The sequence below is a fragment of the Salvia miltiorrhiza genome, chromosome 2 (assembly GCF_028751815.1).
Source record: "Salvia miltiorrhiza cultivar Shanhuang (shh) chromosome 2, IMPLAD_Smil_shh, whole genome shotgun sequence".
NCBI lineage: Eukaryota > Viridiplantae > Streptophyta > Magnoliopsida > Lamiales > Lamiaceae > Salvia > Salvia miltiorrhiza.
In genome coordinates, this window is record NC_080388.1 from 2,336,720 (window position 1) to 2,355,881 (window position 19,162).

Consider the following 19,162-nt stretch of genomic DNA (forward strand, 5'->3'; position numbering starts at 1 on the left):
TCAATCCAATAAAAATATACCATGCAAAAGTAGTGAGTTCAATTTTAGAAAGTTAAAACAGTTGCAAACAAGTAATCTCACGTACACAATTAAACATGGATAAACAAAGAGAGAACATAAGTTGTTTAAAATAGACCATATGATTGGAGCATAATATATATCGTTGTTTTAGAATGCAATGCAAAAGTTACTTGAAGTTAACTACTACATAAACTGTGCACCAGCTTTCTTGAATGTCTGTCAAAGAATGTTATGTCGCTTGAGAATGTTTTCGTACTATTGAATATAGAGCTTTCAAATAAAATTAGTGTAATGATTTGTACCTATTCAAACATCCTCTTGAAACAGGATGACGTCGTTTTGTGCATCAAAGATCCCTTTGTAGTTGAGGCCCTTAACGAATGGGCTAGCACGTACAAACTCTTTCCATCCAGTTTTTAGTTCAATGATGGGGCTCCATTCACGTCGTAAACCGACTTCAACTGACCAAATTTGTTCTTCACCTTCATATTGAACTCGTGCTTCGTGTCTCCCATACAAGTATGCGTCATGGAAAGCTTGGCGCATTGACTGCAATATAACATTTTATCAACCAAACTTGAACTATATATATACAAAAGTACTAAACAGGAGTTGAAATTGTAACTCACCACTTTGTAGTCTGTGCTCTTATTATGTTTGAACCGAATTACCAGATTTTTATTTGGTTCAACTGCTGGCTGAGGTTCTGCTGCAGGTGCTTGCTGGAGTTCTGTTGGAGCCGCTGGCTGGTGTGGTGGTGCTTCAGGATATGCATACATCGGTGAGTGAGGTATTTGGAAGTCAGGGTGGTTGCTGAAATGCTTCATTTGCTGCATGAATTGGTTGTGGCATTACTTCATTGTTTAGCACCTTTGGGTTCCCGTTTTTGTCAAATATTGTTACATCGAAGATTTTTTCTGCCAAATCTAGAGTAAATGTTAGACGATCTTTGCTGCAGAGCTTCAATTTTTCAACACACGTTTGAACCCCTTTTGTCAATGCCCACATGAGCATGTTCGTATTGGCAAAGAGAATTTTCTCCACGGTTATAGAGAAAATTAGATTTGGTAGGAATCTGAATTGCATGCTCTGGCTGAAGTAATCTTCATATTGTGTATGAAAAGATTTTGGAATCAACTACATAGACATGGAAATAGTTAATACATTGCATTAACACATAGTATGGAAATTACGTTTATTTCAATACATAAAGATTAAGATACTAAAGGATAAGAAGTACCAAGTAGTCACTACAACAAAAAATGGTTTTCCAGACACCAAAAAGTGCCCCAATATGTGCTCTATTGGGGCACTTCTTATTTTCGGGGCACTTAATACATGTGCCTCCAAGTATCGTGTCCCAATAGGGTTGGGGGCACTTTTTATGTGCCTCGATATCAATAGATTACCCGACAATTTAATATGCCCCGAGATTGATTTTTAGAGGCACATAAAAGTGTCCTTTAAAATATTTCGAATCCTATTGTTAAGTTTATAGGGATATTTATTTGTGCCTTCAAAAGAAATATTGGGGCACTTACTTGTGTCATTTGATTAAATATTGAGACAAAAAATATGTATCCTTAAAATTCCATTTTGTGTCCCTAGATTAATATTATGAAGCACTTATTTGTGTCTTTTGTATAAGTATCTGGACACAAAATGTGTCCCATCAAAATTAATTTTATGTCATTAAATTAATATTATGGGGCACTTATTTGTGTCTTTTGATCACGTATCAGGACAAAAAATATGTATACTCAAAATTCATTTTATGTCTACATACAATCCATTCATTTCATTAAGATGTAACAACAACACAAACTCATAAAAATTCATGTTCAAATCTCATTTATCGCCAAATAAGAAATGATAACAAAGTTAAGCAGCTAATTTGCTACTGATATATAACTATGAAATTTTGAGAATTTAAGTAGGTTGCTAATCCATGATCTGTACAAATGGTTGATCTTGTTCATCCAGTAATAGAAGAGGGATCACTCTTCTTGTTGGAGGAGAGGTGGTGTTGATGAAGATCCATGAAATGGAGCTCCTTCTACTCGATGAGAAGCACCATCCTCTCATTCTCTAGCTTGCTCTTCTCATTCATCAGCTTCTCCCTCTCCATCTCCCTCTCCCTCTCCATCTCCCTCTCCTCCTTGCTGCTGAACTTCAGCCATTTTAGCCGCTGCTTCTCCAGCTCGAACGAATGCAAATGGATCCCCACGTGCTGCTCCTCCAGCGCCACCTTTACCCATCCCCAACCTGTTTAAAAACATGCAAACAGGTACTCATCTTTACCCATCCCCAACCTGTCATAATTCTAGACAGATCCATAATCTGAACACTCTTTGTATAGGCATTTAAGTATACCTGTTCAAGAGAACCATATTCTATGATTTCCAAAGCTTCATTTCAGTCGGTGAGGCCAACACCAGAATAAGCACGTGGCATTGGTAGTCTATCCGTGTGAATTTCATGAAGACCATAGTTCTTGACTTATTCATATCTTTCCTTTTCCCCTGAATTCATCAAGAATATTTTTACCAAACAAAATTCAACAATTTGATTTTCATCATTTCAGCTGAAACACAGAGCCCTTAGAAATAAAGCAGATTTCAACAACATATGTCAGGTTAATTTACAATCCAAAAAATCTATAAAATCCAAGTATTTGCAAAAATTATGAACAACTAAGACAGAAAAAGAATTAAAAAAGTAATATCACACATCATAAAGCTATGCATGCAACAATGGCAAAAGAGCAACTAGGTAAAGACAAAGAAGGCAGAAGTAAATTAATCTCAGTTCTAGTTCAGATTCCTTTTAAAATAGACACAATCAAACTCTTACACACAGTATACAAATCTTAACTGTATCATTATAATTTCCCTAGAGCACCCGTGAACAAGGCAACTACATCACTTATTACTCCAAGTGATAGGCCTGCGAATATGATTATAGTTTAGAACAAAGTCATGTGATTTCTCAAAGTAACTCAAGCCTACATTGAATGGGATATTATCTCGAAAAATACCATCCACTATTTGTCTTCTTTGTTAACAGTTACAAAGATGTTTATATAACAAAGTGATAACTCAATCTCATTAATTATGGTGGACTCTGGAATAAGAGATTAAATGATAATGGAGTCTAAATATATATTTCAATCAGGAACAAGTTACTTTTACATTTTTTTTAATCATTATTCACCTGAAAAAAGAAACACTAAATATTAAGCCACACTCTCCAATACAACTACAAAAAAAATAAACAAAAACATACTCTTCAATAGTTTCTTCCAAAATATTGTTATTCCTTCTCCACAATATTGCAAATAACCTATTTATCACACTCCACAGAAAACAATCATGCCCTTAATCAACTCAAACTAGTATCCTAAAACATCCTCTAGCAGTTTATAACACTAAAAAATGATGACCAAAAGCATTCAACCCAAGTTAAACGCACCATGTGGTTACAGCCATTAGTGTTGTTGCTTGTTGTTTTAGCTGCCTAACGTCCTGGGAGAAATTTTAACTTGCATTAAATTCAAGTAAAAGAGTGAAAATATTATGCTCTCCCACTATTGCTTCTAGTAAGGAACAATACAGAAGTTATTAGACCTAGAGCTCAGATCCACCATTTGCTCAAATGGAGCTGTACTTCATAATTGAGAACTGTGGGCAAATGATAGAAGATTTCAGAATTCACTAGACTATAGACAAGATATAAGAAATAAACAAACATAACGGATACTTTCAAAAATGAGAATCAAGTTATATAGTAAGCAGCTTAGTGCAAATATGCTACTTCCCTGCTATATTCTGCAGTAAGGGACAATGCAAAAGTTCATTAGACCTACAATTTAAATTCACCATTTGCTCCAAAGAAACTCAACTTAAATGATAACTTTGGGAATCAACGAGAAGATTTCAGAATTGATTAGACTAGAGAAAAAAATATATATATAAGAATAATCGAAAGCAACAGATATTGCCATAAACAATAACCAAGTTATATAAGCAACATATAGAACTAGGAAAACAACAAATAAAAGAAAAAACCTAAATTTTCACTCAAGAAATTTCACAAACACTTTATGTGCATTTCCTTAACCGCGATTGCTTAATTCACGTGAACTCCTGTAATAAGCTACTTAAAATTGAAAAATAAGAAATAATTTATATGGATACCTAGAATTGCAGAGCAACGAGATGAATCTTGTTTAGAATTTTGATTCCCTTCAATAATATATTAATACCTAGGCTTCTTCGATTGGGGCGAGAACACTGGTGATAGCGTCGTACGATGAGCAAAATCGACGCCTAGGGTATGGGCAGAGGACGCAGCAGCGTCTGAAAGCAGCGAACAGGATGCTGGCGGCGAAGCAACAGCTCGGCGATGACGATGGCGCCGCAATAGCGTGAGGGACCAATGAATTTCAGATTTTGAGTTTGGCTGATGTGAAATTGAAAATTGGAGGATGTTTGACAAGAGAGAACAATGAATGATAGGGAAATTGTGAAGGGTTGAGTGAAATTGGGTTGAGTCCGCCAAAATGATGAAGGAAATAAGAGGCGCGATTATTTCCCAAAAGAATTTTAATTAATGGAACTTAAAATGTATGTGTCTCTACTCTCTATATAGTTAGAATTTAACAACTGCCCCAAAAAATAAATTTGGAGGCACTTAATAAAAAATGTCTCTAAATAAGTGTCTCAATATGTATTTTTTGTTGTAGTGAGTGGGTTTCGTACTGTGAATCAAAGCCATTCCTCAAAGTAACTGAAAATTGTGGTTCTTCCATTCTATAATGCCAACACAAGAAAAATTAATATGTGTGATTTTTCATATTAAAAAAATAAAGTATGTGCGTCATTACAACAAAAATGTAGAATCTTACAAAAGTTAGCCAACAATCAATTAAAATTATAGAAGAGATGATTTATGCAACACAAATTAAAAATCGAAGAGATGATATATGGAATATTGTTAAAGTGTAACTTAAATCCAGGCCCTATAAATAGGAAAACTTGAGTAAAATGAATAGATACAAAGAAAACTTAAATATATTCAGGCCCTATAAATTAAACGTGCAAGATATTCAATAGTAATGGGATTTCTAACATTTACAGAATGTAGTCAATCTACAAAGAAAACTCACAACCAAAACTCATTCTATTACAAAACATACCTAGATTTGAATGAAAACACGAGCAAAACAATGAACTCACAAAAAGAATTCACGGGCAAAACAGAAAACATAGTAAGAAAACCTACGAAGATACAAATATAAAAGTCATAAACAAAGTTAGTAAGAAAACTTACCCTTGATCTCTTCGGCGCTCTATATTGTAGAATTGACGATGGATGGCTATGGCTGAAAAGGGTTTTGTGAAAGAAATGATGGATAAAAGTGGAGAAGAAGAAGTTTAATGATTGATAAAAGTTAGTCTTTCCAACTTCTTAGTTTATAGTTCTTAATTAATCTTCCAACTTACTGCTCTCTCACTCTCTCTCTATTTTTATTCAATCGAGAGAAATGGGGATTGATGGGAGTGGTGATTGATTACTATTGGAAGTAGTTGGTGATTAACAAATATTTTGAGTAAGTAAATTTGTAACGACCCGACTTCCCGAGGCAAGAAGAAATAGGAAAAATAATGAAAAGTCCTAATCAAGCGGAATAAATTTGACAACCTACCCATTAAATTGAGTATTCATATAATCCAAAGAGATAATATGAAAGAAGATAAAATGAAAGGCATTAAGAGATGTCAATCAAGTGACAATATTCAAACTCAGGATCTCATAAGTTTAGTTTCGTGACTCTGATCATAATCAATGATAGCTTCATTAAAATATATAGGATAAGAGTTTAAACACAACGAGATAATATTGTACCCCACAAAAGAAATTCTCAATTTAGAGAAGTTAAAAGACGAGATGATAAGCTAGTCATTAGAGGAAGCAAAAGACATTGTGGTACCTAGCCTCAACTCAGCCTCGTCTGCACCAACTGATCAACCTGAAAACATTTGAAAGTAATTTGGGTTGAGTACTAATGTACTCAGTGGGCACAAGTTTTCGAAATATTTTATGAAATGATAAGGCAGGTTATCCAATATCACAATCATGACTTAGAAGGTTTTAAAACGGAAATCCCACTTCTAAGCATGACAAAATATTTTCTAGTTGAGGGCGCCCATGTACGTTCGATTGTTACTCACTTTCTCCCCACATTCACTGATCTCGGGACACACCCAGTCAGATCCAAAAATCTGTTATTGATCTCGGGACGCACCCGGTCAAAATCAATAGTCTTAACTGTGCTCCGGATAACCTCCTGTCAAGCACCCACCCTTATAACGTTCTAAATCTGTTAGTGCACGATGGCGATCAACCCATCGAGCCACTAACCTTGTGTACACAATCCTCATTTAGCGTGTTAGGCCAAATGAGAATTTCGATCGATGCTTAAGTGAGCCTTAAACAATTACAGAACACACATAAAAACATTTATATTGGATAAACAGATAATTTTCATGAAATATCAGAGCTTATATAACTCAAGATACATTGTATGTAAAATAAAGCCCACCTCGATGTGGAGATTCAGTGCTTGCTCTGCTTGAAGCTCTAATGCCCTTGGTTACTCGAACCTACAAGAAATCTATTCTTAAATAGGTTTCGAGGTGTCATCCTAATTTTCTAAGTAAAGTGGGGATTGCTAACTATTGATACATTTTGGCCGAATAAAAATCTCTATAAGTGAATCAATAAATTCTTAATACATAATTAGTAATTTAATAAATATAATTACCACTAAATTTATAAATAATTAATAATTTTAAAGATAATATAAAACTTTAATATTGGAAGAAAAATTAATAATTTATTATTAAATTATTTTCAGACTCAAGATAATAGTTAAAGCCCAAGATAATAATTTAAAGGTCTGTTATAAATAGTGCAGCCCAAAAACAATCTAAAAACATTGTGAAGCACATTTAAATGATTAAAATCGGTCCAGTGTTTATATTAAAAATCGGCCCATTGATTTAATAAAATCAGCCCATACCAAAATAATTAGTGAAGCCCAAACTAAAAGCCCAAATATAGCTTAAAGCCCAATTTGAAAAAAATCAAACTAAAACAAGAGAATAGAAAATCACCTCTCACATTCTCTCTCTCTCAAATCGGTCCCCCCCTGCCCTTTTCTTTCCAATCTCTCTCTACACATCCACGGCCTCCCTTCTCCCTCCATAGCTCCGCCGCCGGCCGCCTGCCCCAGCTCCGGCGAAATCTTCGCCGGAAACACCTCCCTCCGGTCGTCCCCCTCTCACCCCACTCTATCCATCGCTTCTCACCCTCTCTTCTTCTCCCCCCTTTAACATCTGCTGTCTGCTCCCTTCTCCGGCGAAAATCGCCGGCAGCCGCGCCCTCCCACACGGCCACTTCACTCTCTCTCACCCTCACACGCTCGCCGCCTCCGATCTGCCCTCTCTTTCCATCACGTTTCCGGCAGCGGACGACCGCAGGGGAGTTGCCGCCGCTGCTGCTCCGTTCTCGCCGTGGCTAGCGGCGCTTGGACTTCGGCCGCGCCGCCCCGTGCGACGGCGTCTCGCATCGCCTCGGGTCACGCCGCCTCGCCTCCTGCCAGCCAACAGAGTGAGGCTCCGACAAACCCCCTCCCAGCTCTCACCACTTTCTCGACTCTCACTCTCTCCTAAGGTAAGCAAGAAGGATTCAACTCAGATTTGAAGAAAAGAAAGATGGGTTCTTGGAGAAATCTGAGATTGTATAAATGTTATGTCCTTAGGTTTTCTTGTTTCCAAAGGTTCTGTACAAATTCTTCTTTGTTTCTGAAGATTACGGAAATGTAGTTGAGTATAGGAGTATGAAGTTGAACCTTAGACACAATTGTGGTGAAGAAATGGTGGGTTTTGTTGGTGTTTGTTGTATTTGGTTATGTGGAGTATAAAATGAGCTTGATTATCTGCTGCACAAGATTGTCTTGGAAAATAAACGGATTTGCTTGTAGGATCAATTGTCAAGATTTGGAAATAAAGTAAAAGATTTGGCACTGCAGAATTTTTGGGGAAATGGGATCTGATACTGCAAAATTTTTGAGGAAAAGGGAGAATGTTTCAGCCTTCATACTCACACGTTGCTGCCCTCACCAAAACTTCAAATTTTTGGGCTGCAAGCTCATAAAAATTATTCAACTCATAAGTAAAAATTTATTGGGCTTGAGGCCTATAGAAAAAAAAGTAAATAAATAATTAAATAAAATTAAAATACTTGTGAGAACATTTTCGTATATCTTATAAAACGGCCTCAAGGCCTTTAATCGATAGGATAAGGAGTAGTAAAGAACTCAATTATAAAATAAATCTCTTTGAAACAATATAACTTATTAAAATTGGGAGTGTATCAATAGTATACTAATTAAAAGTCGTTTATATTCCCTATGAAATGGTCGGGATATCACAAAATTAAATTCGTTATTTGTTGTTATAAGTAAGTAACTTAGTATTACTTTTAAATAGATGCATTTTAAAGCATTTTTATAAGTAAGTAAATATAAAATATTGTGATTGGTGAGGGTGTTTGGCTAAGCTTATTTTAAAGAGCTTATAAGATGTTTTAAGAGCTTATAAGATATAATTTTTAAGAGCTTATAAGTTGTAAAAGTGTTTGGATAATTGAGCTTATAAGCTAGAGAGAGATTTTTTTTGCTAGAGTGAGAAAAAAAAATACAGAGAGACAAAAGCGAAGAAAAATAAACTTCAATGATATATGATGAAAATAATAAATTATAGTTGAAAAATTATTGTAAAATGATTGTTGGATATGAGATTATAAAAAAATAAGTTGGAGTACAAGAACTTATTTTTTTGGGAGCTCATAAGCTCTTAGAACTTATTCTTGGAGCTTATAAGCTGTGTATGAGCTTATTCTACCAAACACTTTGAAGGAGCTTATATGTTTGTAAACTAGCTTATAAGCTGTGTTGAGGAACTTATAAGCTTAGCTTATAAGCTCAGCCAAATACTCTGTAAATAGTGTAGTTTAGTTTTAAAAAATGTATATCATGATTCCCAAAATCATGTTTAAATAGATGCATTTCTTTTCTATTTTTTTTAAAAGAGGAATTATTTATGTGAAATACTAATATGTTTTTTTGAAATAATGAAGTTGCTTTCACATGTATATAAAACAATATCTTATTAACATATAATTTTATTATTATTAAAATATATTTAAATAATGTTGAGGGGACAAAAAAAATAGAGTTAATATATAAAACTATCCACTTTCATATTGTAAAGATAAAAATTGTCCACTAAGATAAAAATAATAAAAACTATCCACTTTTTGATTGAAAAGACAGAAATACCCTTTACATTAAAATTTAAAAAAATGGCCACTTTCTCTATCTCTCTTCCCTCGTCCTAATCGAGAACAAAATTTCCAACTTGTAAAATCCCTAACTTCATCTCCTTCAATTTGCGGCGAAGACCACCGCTATCAGTCCGACGCCGTCGCCGCCGTAGTTGCAGGGCCACCTGCGACGCCACACTCTCTTCTCCTTCAGGTAATGATCGAAATTCGGCGGATCGGCGTGGCCGAACTCGGTGCGGATCTCGATGATTAAGATCTCCATGGCAGACGTCGAGGTAGAGCGCGCCGGCGGCGAGTTAGTCGTAGATGGAGAGGTTTTGGCACTAGGCGAAGGGGAGTTCTAGACCTCCGATTTGGCACGCGGCAGTCTCTCTCTCTGTCTCTCACAAATCCAAATCGAAACACACACACACGACTCAAATCTATCGGGCTCCCTCTCCTCAAGGTCGTGTTATGGAAGCGATGGGCCGGCAGCCGGGATGCTGTCGTACCCGCTCGGATTATTTGATATCCCCCTTTTCTGCTTCACTTTCCTGGTGTGTGTGTGTGTGTGTGTGTGTGTGTGTGTGTGTGTCTTTTTTGTGTTGGAAATTCAGCAAAATTTCTGTGTTTTTGTTGAAAAAGTGTAGCTGAAGAGAATAGAGAACAAAATTAATCGGCAAGTGACCTTCTCCAAGCGGCGATCGGGACTTCTCAAAAAAGCTCATGAGATTTCCATCCTCTGCGAAGCCGATGTCGGCTTAATCGTCTTCTCCACCTAGGGCAAGCTCTTTGAATATGCTACTGATTCGTGGTATGATTTATGTTCCTTTAGGTCTAATTCTCAATGATTCCTTCGTTTCATTGTGAGGATTTTTTATTCTGAGGTTTTCGATTGCGTGAGTTTGGGTGTTTTCTTCCCCACCAGCGTGATTTGATTTGTTTTTCTTAATTACTACCAGATGTGATTTCATTTATTTACTTTTCTTGAAGGTATATTGAACTGCATTCTTGATACAAGCAAGATAGAAGCTGGGAAGATGCAGCTTGAGGAGCAAGTGTTCGACGTGGAGCAGCTTCTGGAGGTCGTGGTTGATCTATACTATCCTGCTGGCATGAATAAAGGCGTAGATGTGATCTTAGATCCATGCGATGGCTCTGTCTCGAGATGTCGTTGGGCTATAGGTGATGCATACAGTTGGGATGCTAACTTTGTCTATGTAGAAAGAAAAAAAAGAATACGATTTGATCATATGACTGCCACTGTTTGTTTCTTCATCATATAAATTTGTAATTGTGCATTAGATTCAAGTATGTAGCAATAACTTGCGATGTGAAGATGATCAGGTGGTGCAAGTGGTGATTCATGAGCTCGTTCGTGCTTATGATGAGTGTCGTGCTGCTAATCTCGACTGGACTAACTGCGCTCATCACGCTTGCAATGAGGTTAACTAACTATCATTAAGAAATCTAAGCATTGTTTAATGCTTCATCATGCTTTTGTAATTCTTGGTTATGCATAGTATTTGTTGGAGCAGATTCGAGCTAATCATCTCAGCGGTTATTGCCACTTGAAACAAGAGCTTCTTCGTGGGCATTTGAAGATAAAGAAAATACTCTCACAGTATTAGGACTGGATGATACACTGCAATAAACTGGAGCAGAGACTGAATGTTAGTGAAATTTGTAGCAGCAAGGAGCAAATCATGCAAAGAGTAGGTAACATTGTTGGATTAGAAACTCCTATTGTTATATACCTTGCTGTTGCTGATGACCTCCTTGAAGATAACTCCGTACTCGAGGGGTGGGGCAAAGGTTTACTTCCTTTCGAGAAGAAGAAGTTGGGAGAAGAAGAAGTTGGGTGTTCTTGACACGTACAAGAAGCACCCCTATCTGATTCAATCGGCTATAGACTATGAAGTTTGCTTGAGATCTGATGTGTTTGTGGGGAACACCTTCTCGACTTTCTCCAGCCTTATTGTTCTTGACAGAACTCAATTGATGATCAGCAAGGGTCTTACACAACAGTGCGGGTTAGATGTTAGATGGCCTTCTTATGCCTACAATTTAGAAGGTGAATTAAATGGTCCACGCCCTTGGGCAGCTAATATGTCGGATGTGAGCCTCCAAGCCATTAGTTATGGTTCGAATCATGTTTCTTGTCGATGATTCTTGAGTTTTGTTTTCCATGCTTATTGTGGGATGCGATTTTCGACAAATTCGGTGGTAAACCTTCAACTCCTTTTTGTAGATGGCATGAGGTACATGATTTTGGCCTTGTATATCTTCAGTGTTAGGCAATCTTTTATATATAATTCTTCATTCTTATACTCCTTTGAAATATGTTAGGTTGTGTAAATGATATGGAATACTTCCCTGATTAGTCATTTACGTTTGAGATTATTCATTGATTGAATTCTCTCCGAGTTATTGATACTTTGTAAAAGTAGGGGGAAATTCGGATTGATCACAACGTGCTCGTCTTCTGATAATGAATATTTGGCTGTGTCGTTGAATGTGTTAGATTTTCTGCTAGAGCAATGAAAGCAATGAGAGGAAACCCATATTGTTCGGGAATAAAAGCGGAGGATGCCATGAAAGCTATTTGGAGTACCTGCTATAACGACACTGCGCCCTTCGACACTTGAGAGAGGCTGCTACTCACTTCTCTTGGCATCAAATTAATTGCCACTCTGAAGTTGCTACTGCACTGATTATGTATTTAAGTTTACATTCTCGAGTTATCTTTAATCCACGCAGATTTCACATTACTACTAATTTCTTTGTTGTAGAGCTGGTTATGGAGTTTTGTTATTTATTTGTTAATTTAGTGTTTTTTGGTTACTTGATCTATCCTCCAATTTTGGGGGCCGAATTGGAAGCAATTGATTTTGAAATTATTTTTGGGTGAATGTTTCTAATAGCTTAGATATGTAGAATTTATGTAGCTTAGATCTCTTTCTCTATCTCTTATGCTCATTGGTAGATTTTTTTATGAGAAACAGACTGAATATCTTGTATTTCTTCGTATTATTCTTGAATTCACAATTTAATGTTCTTGAATTCACAACCAGATCTATGAATTTACAACTTAATTTTCTTGAATTCACAACCACCTCGATAAATTCACAACTTAATATTGTTGAATTCACAATCAAATCTATGAATTCACAACTAAAACTCGAATTCACAACCAAAATAAATTCTAGTTTTAGTCGTGAATTCAAACTTTAAACATTCAAATTCACAACTATTTGAATTCACAACCAAAATAAATTCTTGTTGTGAATTTGACTGATTGTGAATTGACAACCAAAAAATTCTAATTGTGAATTAAATTTTGGTTGTGAATTTGACTAGTTGTGAATTCACAATCAAAAAATTCTTATTGTGAATTAAATTTAGGTTGTGAATTCGACTGGTTGTGAATTCGACTGGTTGTGAATTCACAACCAAAAAAATCTGGCTGTGAATTAAATTTTCGTTGTGAATTCGACTGGTTTTGAATTCACAACCACAAAATTCTTATTGTGAATTAAATTTAGGTTATGAATTCACAACCAAAAAAATCTGGTTGTGAATTCGACTGGTTGTGAATTCGCAGACAAAAAATTCTGGTTGTGAATTCGATTTTGATTGTGAATTCACAACCAGTGTGAATTCACAACCAAAAATTTTTGGTTGTGAATTCACACTGGTTGTGAATTGCGGGATTTTTTAAAGGGGTGATGTAAAGTGGACATTTTTTTAATTTTTAATGTGAAGGGTATTTTGGTAACAGTGGACATTTTTTAAGTTTTTTATTTTAGTGGACATTTTTTATCTTTTCAATATGAAAGTGGCCATTTTAAAAATTCACTCAAAAAAACATATTAAAATGTCCAAATATAGTTTGGCAAATTAAATGGGGGGGGGGGGGGTGCAATTGCAAATGGGGTTGAAAATGTCCGAATATAGTTTTAAAAGAATTTAAAAAAATAAAAACTAGTTTGAAGAAGAAAGGGGAATGCGATGTATGTTGTACGTACAATTCAGGTGCAATTTTATTCATAACTAGTAAGCACCTCCCGTGCGGTGCACGGGCCATGAAATATTTATTTTATTTTAAAATTCTAAATTAAATAAAAATATCATCATTTATGAATTAAATTAATTAATAACAAAAAATTATGTTAATTTAAATATTTGTATTTGATTTAAAATAGTGTATCATAATTATTTTATCAACTTAATGAGTAGGAGTATAATTTTAAATTAATTGAGTATTGTATAATAATAAATAAATTTACAGATAATTTTTTGTTTTTTGATTATTATTTTCAATTAAAATTAAAATTAATAATTATTTTTATAATATTGTCTCGATATTTTGTTGATAATAGTGTATCCTATTTTTTAATTAAAATTTTTAATTTAAATATTTTTATGTTATGTTTGATAAAATAATTCAACAAATAAAATTAATATTTTTTTTTTATATATCAAAGGAAAAGAGAAGAGAAATAAATTTTGTAGGAGAAAGAGATACAAATAGAGATAATATAATAACAACTTGAGCTGAATAAAGAGGAAAAAAAAATAATGTAGAAAAAGAGAGGAGAGGGAAAAATAATTATTTTAAAATTTTAAATTATAATAACTTATTTATTTCAAATTCATATTTATTGAATTTGACATCAAATTGAAGATCTTATCACGATCTTTAATTTGAGATACATATCGAATATATTTTTATAATCAAATATGAAGATTTTTAGAAAATCAAATAAGTATGAAAAATAGAATAGAAGAGAGAGAAATTTAGAATTGGAATGAGGAAAGAGAAAATTTGAAAAAAAAATGTAGATTTGTGTTCTCTTCTATTTATGCTCTCATTTGTACGTAACTTCTATCTTGGTTATTGTTTTCTATCTCATCTCTCCCCTCTCTCTTTTAATTTTTAAAATATTGTCCTCAATTCATATTGTAATGTCCTCAATTCATATTGTAATTGCAAAAATACCATAAAATTGGTGTGAAAAAATTGGTGTTTTATATTATATATAGATATTGAAATTTGACTAAAATTTATTTAATAATGTGAAGGGACAACAATTGATTTGTATCATCTACAATGACTATTGTAAAATATATGCATCTGTTAACAAAACTATTAAAATATATTTAAATAATGTTGAGGGGACAAAAAAATATATTAAAATGCCCACATATAGTTTGGCAAATTAAATGGGGGGGGCGCAATTGCAAATGGGGTTGAAAATGTCCGAATATAGTTTTAAAAGAATTAAAAAAAATAAAATGGGGTGAGAGAGGCTCGAACTCTCGACCTCAGGATTCCTCAACAACGCTATGAGACCTACGCGCTAGCCAACTGCGCCACCACCCCATATGTTTGAAAACTAAACAAACCGCGATATAACACAAGTGAGTATTTAGATCAACGACTCTAATAAACTAACAATCGTTATTTTTTATGAAAATATGAATAAATAAGTACATGTCATCAGTTAAGTGATCTTTTTTATGAATAAATAAGTACATATCCTCAGTTAAGTGATCAAATTAATACATGTGCATGGATTATTAGTTGAAACAAACGGTATGAACATTATGAGTTATGACTATTAGAGCATCCGCATTGGGGGTTCATTGATAGCCTACTTGATAGTGTTTGTGTTATTGAGTAGGTAGTGCTGCATTGGAGTTCCTTGATAGCCTACTTGATAATATTAATTTTGATTTTATGTTTTTCATTTAAATTTTATTGCATAATTTAAATAGCATATTTTTGTAATAGTTAAATACTGGATTAAACATAAAATTTAAAATTACTTAAAACATAAAAAAAATACATAAAAATTTAAAAACACCTAAAAAAACATAAAAATTTCAATATCTATATATAATATAAAACACCAGTTTTTTCCCACCAATTTTATGCTATTTTTGCAATTACAACATGAATTGAGGACAATATTTTAAAAATTAAAAGAGAGAGGGGAGAGATGAGATAGAAAACAAGGGATGGCCTAGTGGTTGGGGTGGTTGCCTCTTATCCAAGAGGTCACAGGTTCGAATACTCTCGGCCACAATAACCACTAGGTGGGGTGTGTGTGTGGTTTGTATTATTTATAATGTAATTTCATCAAAAAAAATAAATAATAAGAAGTCCACATATGCTATTAATTATTGTGCCTTCTCGGGTGATGCAAGAGTTAAGATACTATTTTATACTCACTTTGTCCACGAGATATTTTTATTCTCAAAGCTGATACGAATTTTAAGAAAAATTAGTTGTGTATTTAGTGAATGAAAAAAGGTTTCAGGAAACAAAAATGATGATATTTAGTGGGTGTACGTGTGTCCGTTAATGGCAATATATATAAATATGTGAGAATTTTAAGGATGACATTTAATGAGATTAGGTCTAAAAAAATAATAGGAAAATGTTTCATGAACAGACGAAAAAGAAAAATTAGGAAGAAGTTTTGTGGACGAAGAATAACTTTTATATAAAAATAAACTATATAAAAATATACTAACATTTTATAAGTTCGACCGATTGATAAAAAAAAATTATTTTTATTCAATTAAATATTTTTTTTATTTGAAGCATTATATTATAATATTATCAAGTCAATGAGTATAATATTAAATTTAATGAGTATTGTATACTAATAATTAAATTATAAAGAAAAAAGTACAATTATGATAACAATAATCCAATTTGAGATTTTTTTTAGTATAACCAATTATTTTCTTCGAAGGCAGCATATGTGATTTTCTTCGGCAAGGATACGTTCATTTATAACGTGTTTTATTTAGCCTTTGTTTCTTTTTTTTGTATTTATTTTTCTTATCATCTCCATTTGAATTTTGTGACATGCATTCGATCTTCTGTTATTTTCTCTGATACGCAAATATAATTTGCACATTTAGAATCCGGCCCATAAATAAAAAAATAAAATGAATCCTCAATGTGTGCAGTAATGTCATTGCCATGTATCAATTCAAAACAAAACCATTCTACAACAACACAATAAACCTAATTATCAAAAGCTATATATTGAAACTTAATGTTTAATTGTAGTAGAAGGCTGCAGGATCAATGGGAATGATGATCGACTGGTTATTTTATTTAGGTTTCTGACTAGTCGTTGAAGTTTAATTATATATTTGAGGATAGATAAATATAGTATGAAACCCTAAATTATATCTACTTTATAACAAATGTTGCGAATTATAAGAAATATTTTTTTAAAACTCCAAATTATTAAGTTTGTATAAAAAATGTCTTGCAACTATTTTTCAGCCCCGAAATCATGACGTGACTAGTTGGATGTTACTATGTAATTTTTATTTTATTTTTTTTAAATGACTAGGCACAAAACGATTTGTCACTTAAAAAAATATAAAATACAAATTACACAACATCATCACCCTTCCGACTTCCACCTCAGCTCCCTCAACCGCCGCATCCCCCCTTCACCATCCCAGTAAGCCTTTCTCGCTCCTCCTCTCTCAACGTTCTCACTCTGATCAACACATTAATGTCATTGGCTCTCTTTCTGATTCTTAGGGTTCATTTGAGCTTAAATCTCTTATTCTTGATCACAATTCTCTTTTCGGAAAAAATCCTACTTCTTTAAGCATATTGGTTTCTCTTGAGAAGTTGGATCTAAGTTATATTCCCTCCGTCCCAATTCAATAGGCTGCACAGATGTTAGAAAATGAATAATTTTTAATAAAATAGGAGATAGAAAGTAATTTTATTTGAGGATATATTTATGGGTTAAGGTACAAATGCCCCCCTAAACAAGACACCCCTAGAGCGTATCCCTCCTCATTCTTGCTGGGTTGCGACTGCCATCGAGAAGGATTTTGAAATTGGAAATCCGATTTTTGAAATTGGCCATCGACGTTTCCAGCCTCGCCGACGTGCCGCGCTCGACCTCTTTCCACCGCCTGCGTCGCGCCTCAGATCAAAGACGCATTTGTCTCTCGGTGACATTCCCACCGACTCGGGCTTGGAGTCCGGCGTGGGAGGGCAGATGATTCGCGCGTTTTCGGTGGTGGGCTTGGATGCCGTAGCGCGGCGACGACACCGCTGTGAGCGGTGGCGAAGAGGATGGTCCTCTTTCGATTTTTCTCGTCCCACTGCACCGACGTTGGGCCCGTGAATGGGAAACGACCGGCGAGGAAGCGTGACATTCGGAAACGTCACAATCCTTCTCCGGCGTGGCACCACGATAAAAGAAAAATAAAATAAAAATTTAAGTGAACGACGTTAGACGGCCGTTCAGAGTCTGGGTTTAAATGTACCCTTTTTTATTGACTATGGGCGTTTATTTGGGTCAACATCGAGAATGGCTAGGGATACGCTCTAGGGGTGTCTTGTTTAGGGGGCATTTATACCGTAACCCTATATTTATTCAAAAAGTAGGAGAGAAAAATAAAGAAGATATAATTATATTATGGAGCACACATTTGGTGTAAATAATGAGTTATGTGGGGATATTTGTTATATTTTGACTTTCCATTTTATAAAGTGACCTATTGAAATAGAACGTGCAAATAAGAAAATATGACCTATTGAATTATGACAGAGGGAGTAACAAATTTGATAGTGAAAATGAATTTTGAAAAGAACAATTGTGATCAAGACTAAGAGATTTAAGCTCAAATGAACCCTAAGAATCAGAAAGAGAACCCTTCTGCTTGTTTTACTAATCCTATGCTGTGTGTTGCTTTGGTGTTTTATCGCAAAGATGACTTCTTCAAATCTAGCAAAGTGGCGGTTGAAGGACAGATGTTGTGTAATTTTTTTTTTTTTTTGAATGATATGGCACAATACGATTTCATTTTGTGTCATGTCATTTAAAAAATAAAATAAAAATTACATAGTCTCATCCAGCGAGCCATGTCGCGATTCCAAAGGCCAGAAAATAACGGCGAAACATTTTTGATAAAAAAATCTAATAATTTATGATTTTAAAAAATATTTTTTATAATTCAAAATATTTTTAATAAAATGAATATAATATAAGATTTAATATGATGATATTTATATATATATAGGGTGCGGTTATAGTGAGAACCACAATTATCGTGAGAACATAAGAACCAATAAAATTATTGCATCTGCTATACAAATTAATGCATCCGCTATTAAATTTAATGCATCCGAAAAAAATAATTTTTTTGCTCCCTTCAGGATTCGAACCCAGCACCTGCATCCATCCACCAAGATGATGCATCCACCGTAGATCTTGATGATCGAATGACTTAAAATGGTTCTCCGTTCTTATTTTATTAGTGGTTCTTATTTGAACCTCTCCCTATATATATATATATATATATATATATATATATATATATATATATATATATAATTAAGGGGTTATTGCCGGAAAATACATGTAGTTTGTCAATTTTTTGGTGTGTAACATAACTTTATAATTTGACTAGAAAATACACCAATTTTCAATTTAATTGTAATTATAACATGACTTTATGATTAATTTAATATAATAATATCAAAATTTAACATTAAATATTTTTAATTTTATTTTCATCTATATATATATATATATAGATATATTTGATGAATATACATCTATATGTAAATAATATATAATATTATTTACTTTTTAACATAGTTCCTATTACATATGTACCTAAATTATTTATTGATCCTAATATTTTATAATTTGATAATTTAAGTAGATAAATACTTATTATATATGTAATA

The 19,162-nt window shown here is 33.8% G+C and overlaps 4 protein-coding genes and 1 non-coding gene across 10 annotated transcripts in view; 2 read left to right on the plus strand and 3 right to left on the minus strand.

Moving 5' to 3' along the window:
- The window catches only part of LOC131012585 (protease Do-like 7), a 498,535-nt gene that overhangs the window by 152,467 nt on the left and 326,906 nt on the right, over positions 1-19,162 (minus strand). The window lies entirely within an intron of this gene.
- Positions 85-1,239, minus strand: LOC131012601 (uncharacterized). Its single transcript, XM_057940585.1, has 2 exons — positions 651-1,239; positions 85-570 (listed from the first exon to the last, which is right to left on the minus strand). Exons 1-2 carry the CDS (start codon positions 855-857, stop codon positions 328-330), a joined length of 450 nt encoding a protein of 149 aa, XP_057796568.1. The 5' UTR covers positions 858-1,239; the 3' UTR covers positions 85-327.
- On the plus strand, positions 9,398-11,884 carry LOC131012603 (mitochondrial inner membrane protease ATP23-like). Of its 6 annotated transcripts, none has more exons than XM_057940588.1 (5): positions 9,398-9,968; positions 10,062-10,225; positions 10,405-10,596; positions 10,751-10,857; positions 10,935-11,884. In XM_057940588.1, the coding sequence occupies exons 2-5, from the start codon at positions 10,210-10,212 to the stop codon at positions 11,040-11,042; spliced, it is 423 nt and encodes a 140-aa protein (XP_057796571.1). In that variant the 5' UTR covers positions 9,398-9,968; positions 10,062-10,209; the 3' UTR covers positions 11,043-11,884. The 6 variants fall into 6 exon arrangements, with proteins under 6 accessions (XP_057796571.1, XP_057796570.1, XP_057796573.1 ...); XM_057940587.1 differs by having other exon boundaries at positions 9,485-9,968; positions 10,057-10,225; XM_057940590.1 differs by having other exon boundaries at positions 9,485-9,968; positions 10,057-10,225; positions 10,950-11,884.
- LOC131007827 (O-fucosyltransferase 23-like) lies at positions 11,043-12,323 on the plus strand (the record flags this gene model as incomplete). The annotated part of the gene is given in 3 exon segments (XM_057934742.1): positions 11,043-11,267; positions 11,269-11,672; positions 11,936-12,323. Coding segments are annotated over 2 exon segments (537 nt in total), but the record flags the coding sequence as incomplete, so codon positions are not given.
- TRNAM-CAU (transfer RNA methionine (anticodon CAU)) lies at positions 14,711-14,797 on the minus strand. Its single transcript is given in 2 exon segments — positions 14,711-14,746; positions 14,760-14,797. It is a non-coding gene; the product is annotated as a tRNA-Met (tRNA).

Excerpts from the sequence above, each read along its gene's own strand:
- LOC131012603 (XM_057940588.1), top strand. Across the intron at positions 10,597-10,750 it reads GAGATGTCGTTGGGCTATAG|ATGATCAGGTGGTGCAAGTG; the intron begins GTGATGCATACA and ends TGCGATGTGAAG. Across the intron at positions 10,858-10,934 it reads CTCATCACGCTTGCAATGAG|TATTTGTTGGAGCAGATTCG; the intron begins GTTAACTAACTA and ends GGTTATGCATAG.
- LOC131012601 (XM_057940585.1), bottom strand. The coding sequence starts at position 857 with ATGCAGCAAATGAAGCATTTCAGCAACCACCCTGACTTCCAAATACCT. Across the intron at positions 571-650 it reads AGAGCACAGACTACAAAGTG|TCAATGCGCCAAGCTTTCCA; the intron begins GTGAGTTACAAT and ends GTTATATTGCAG.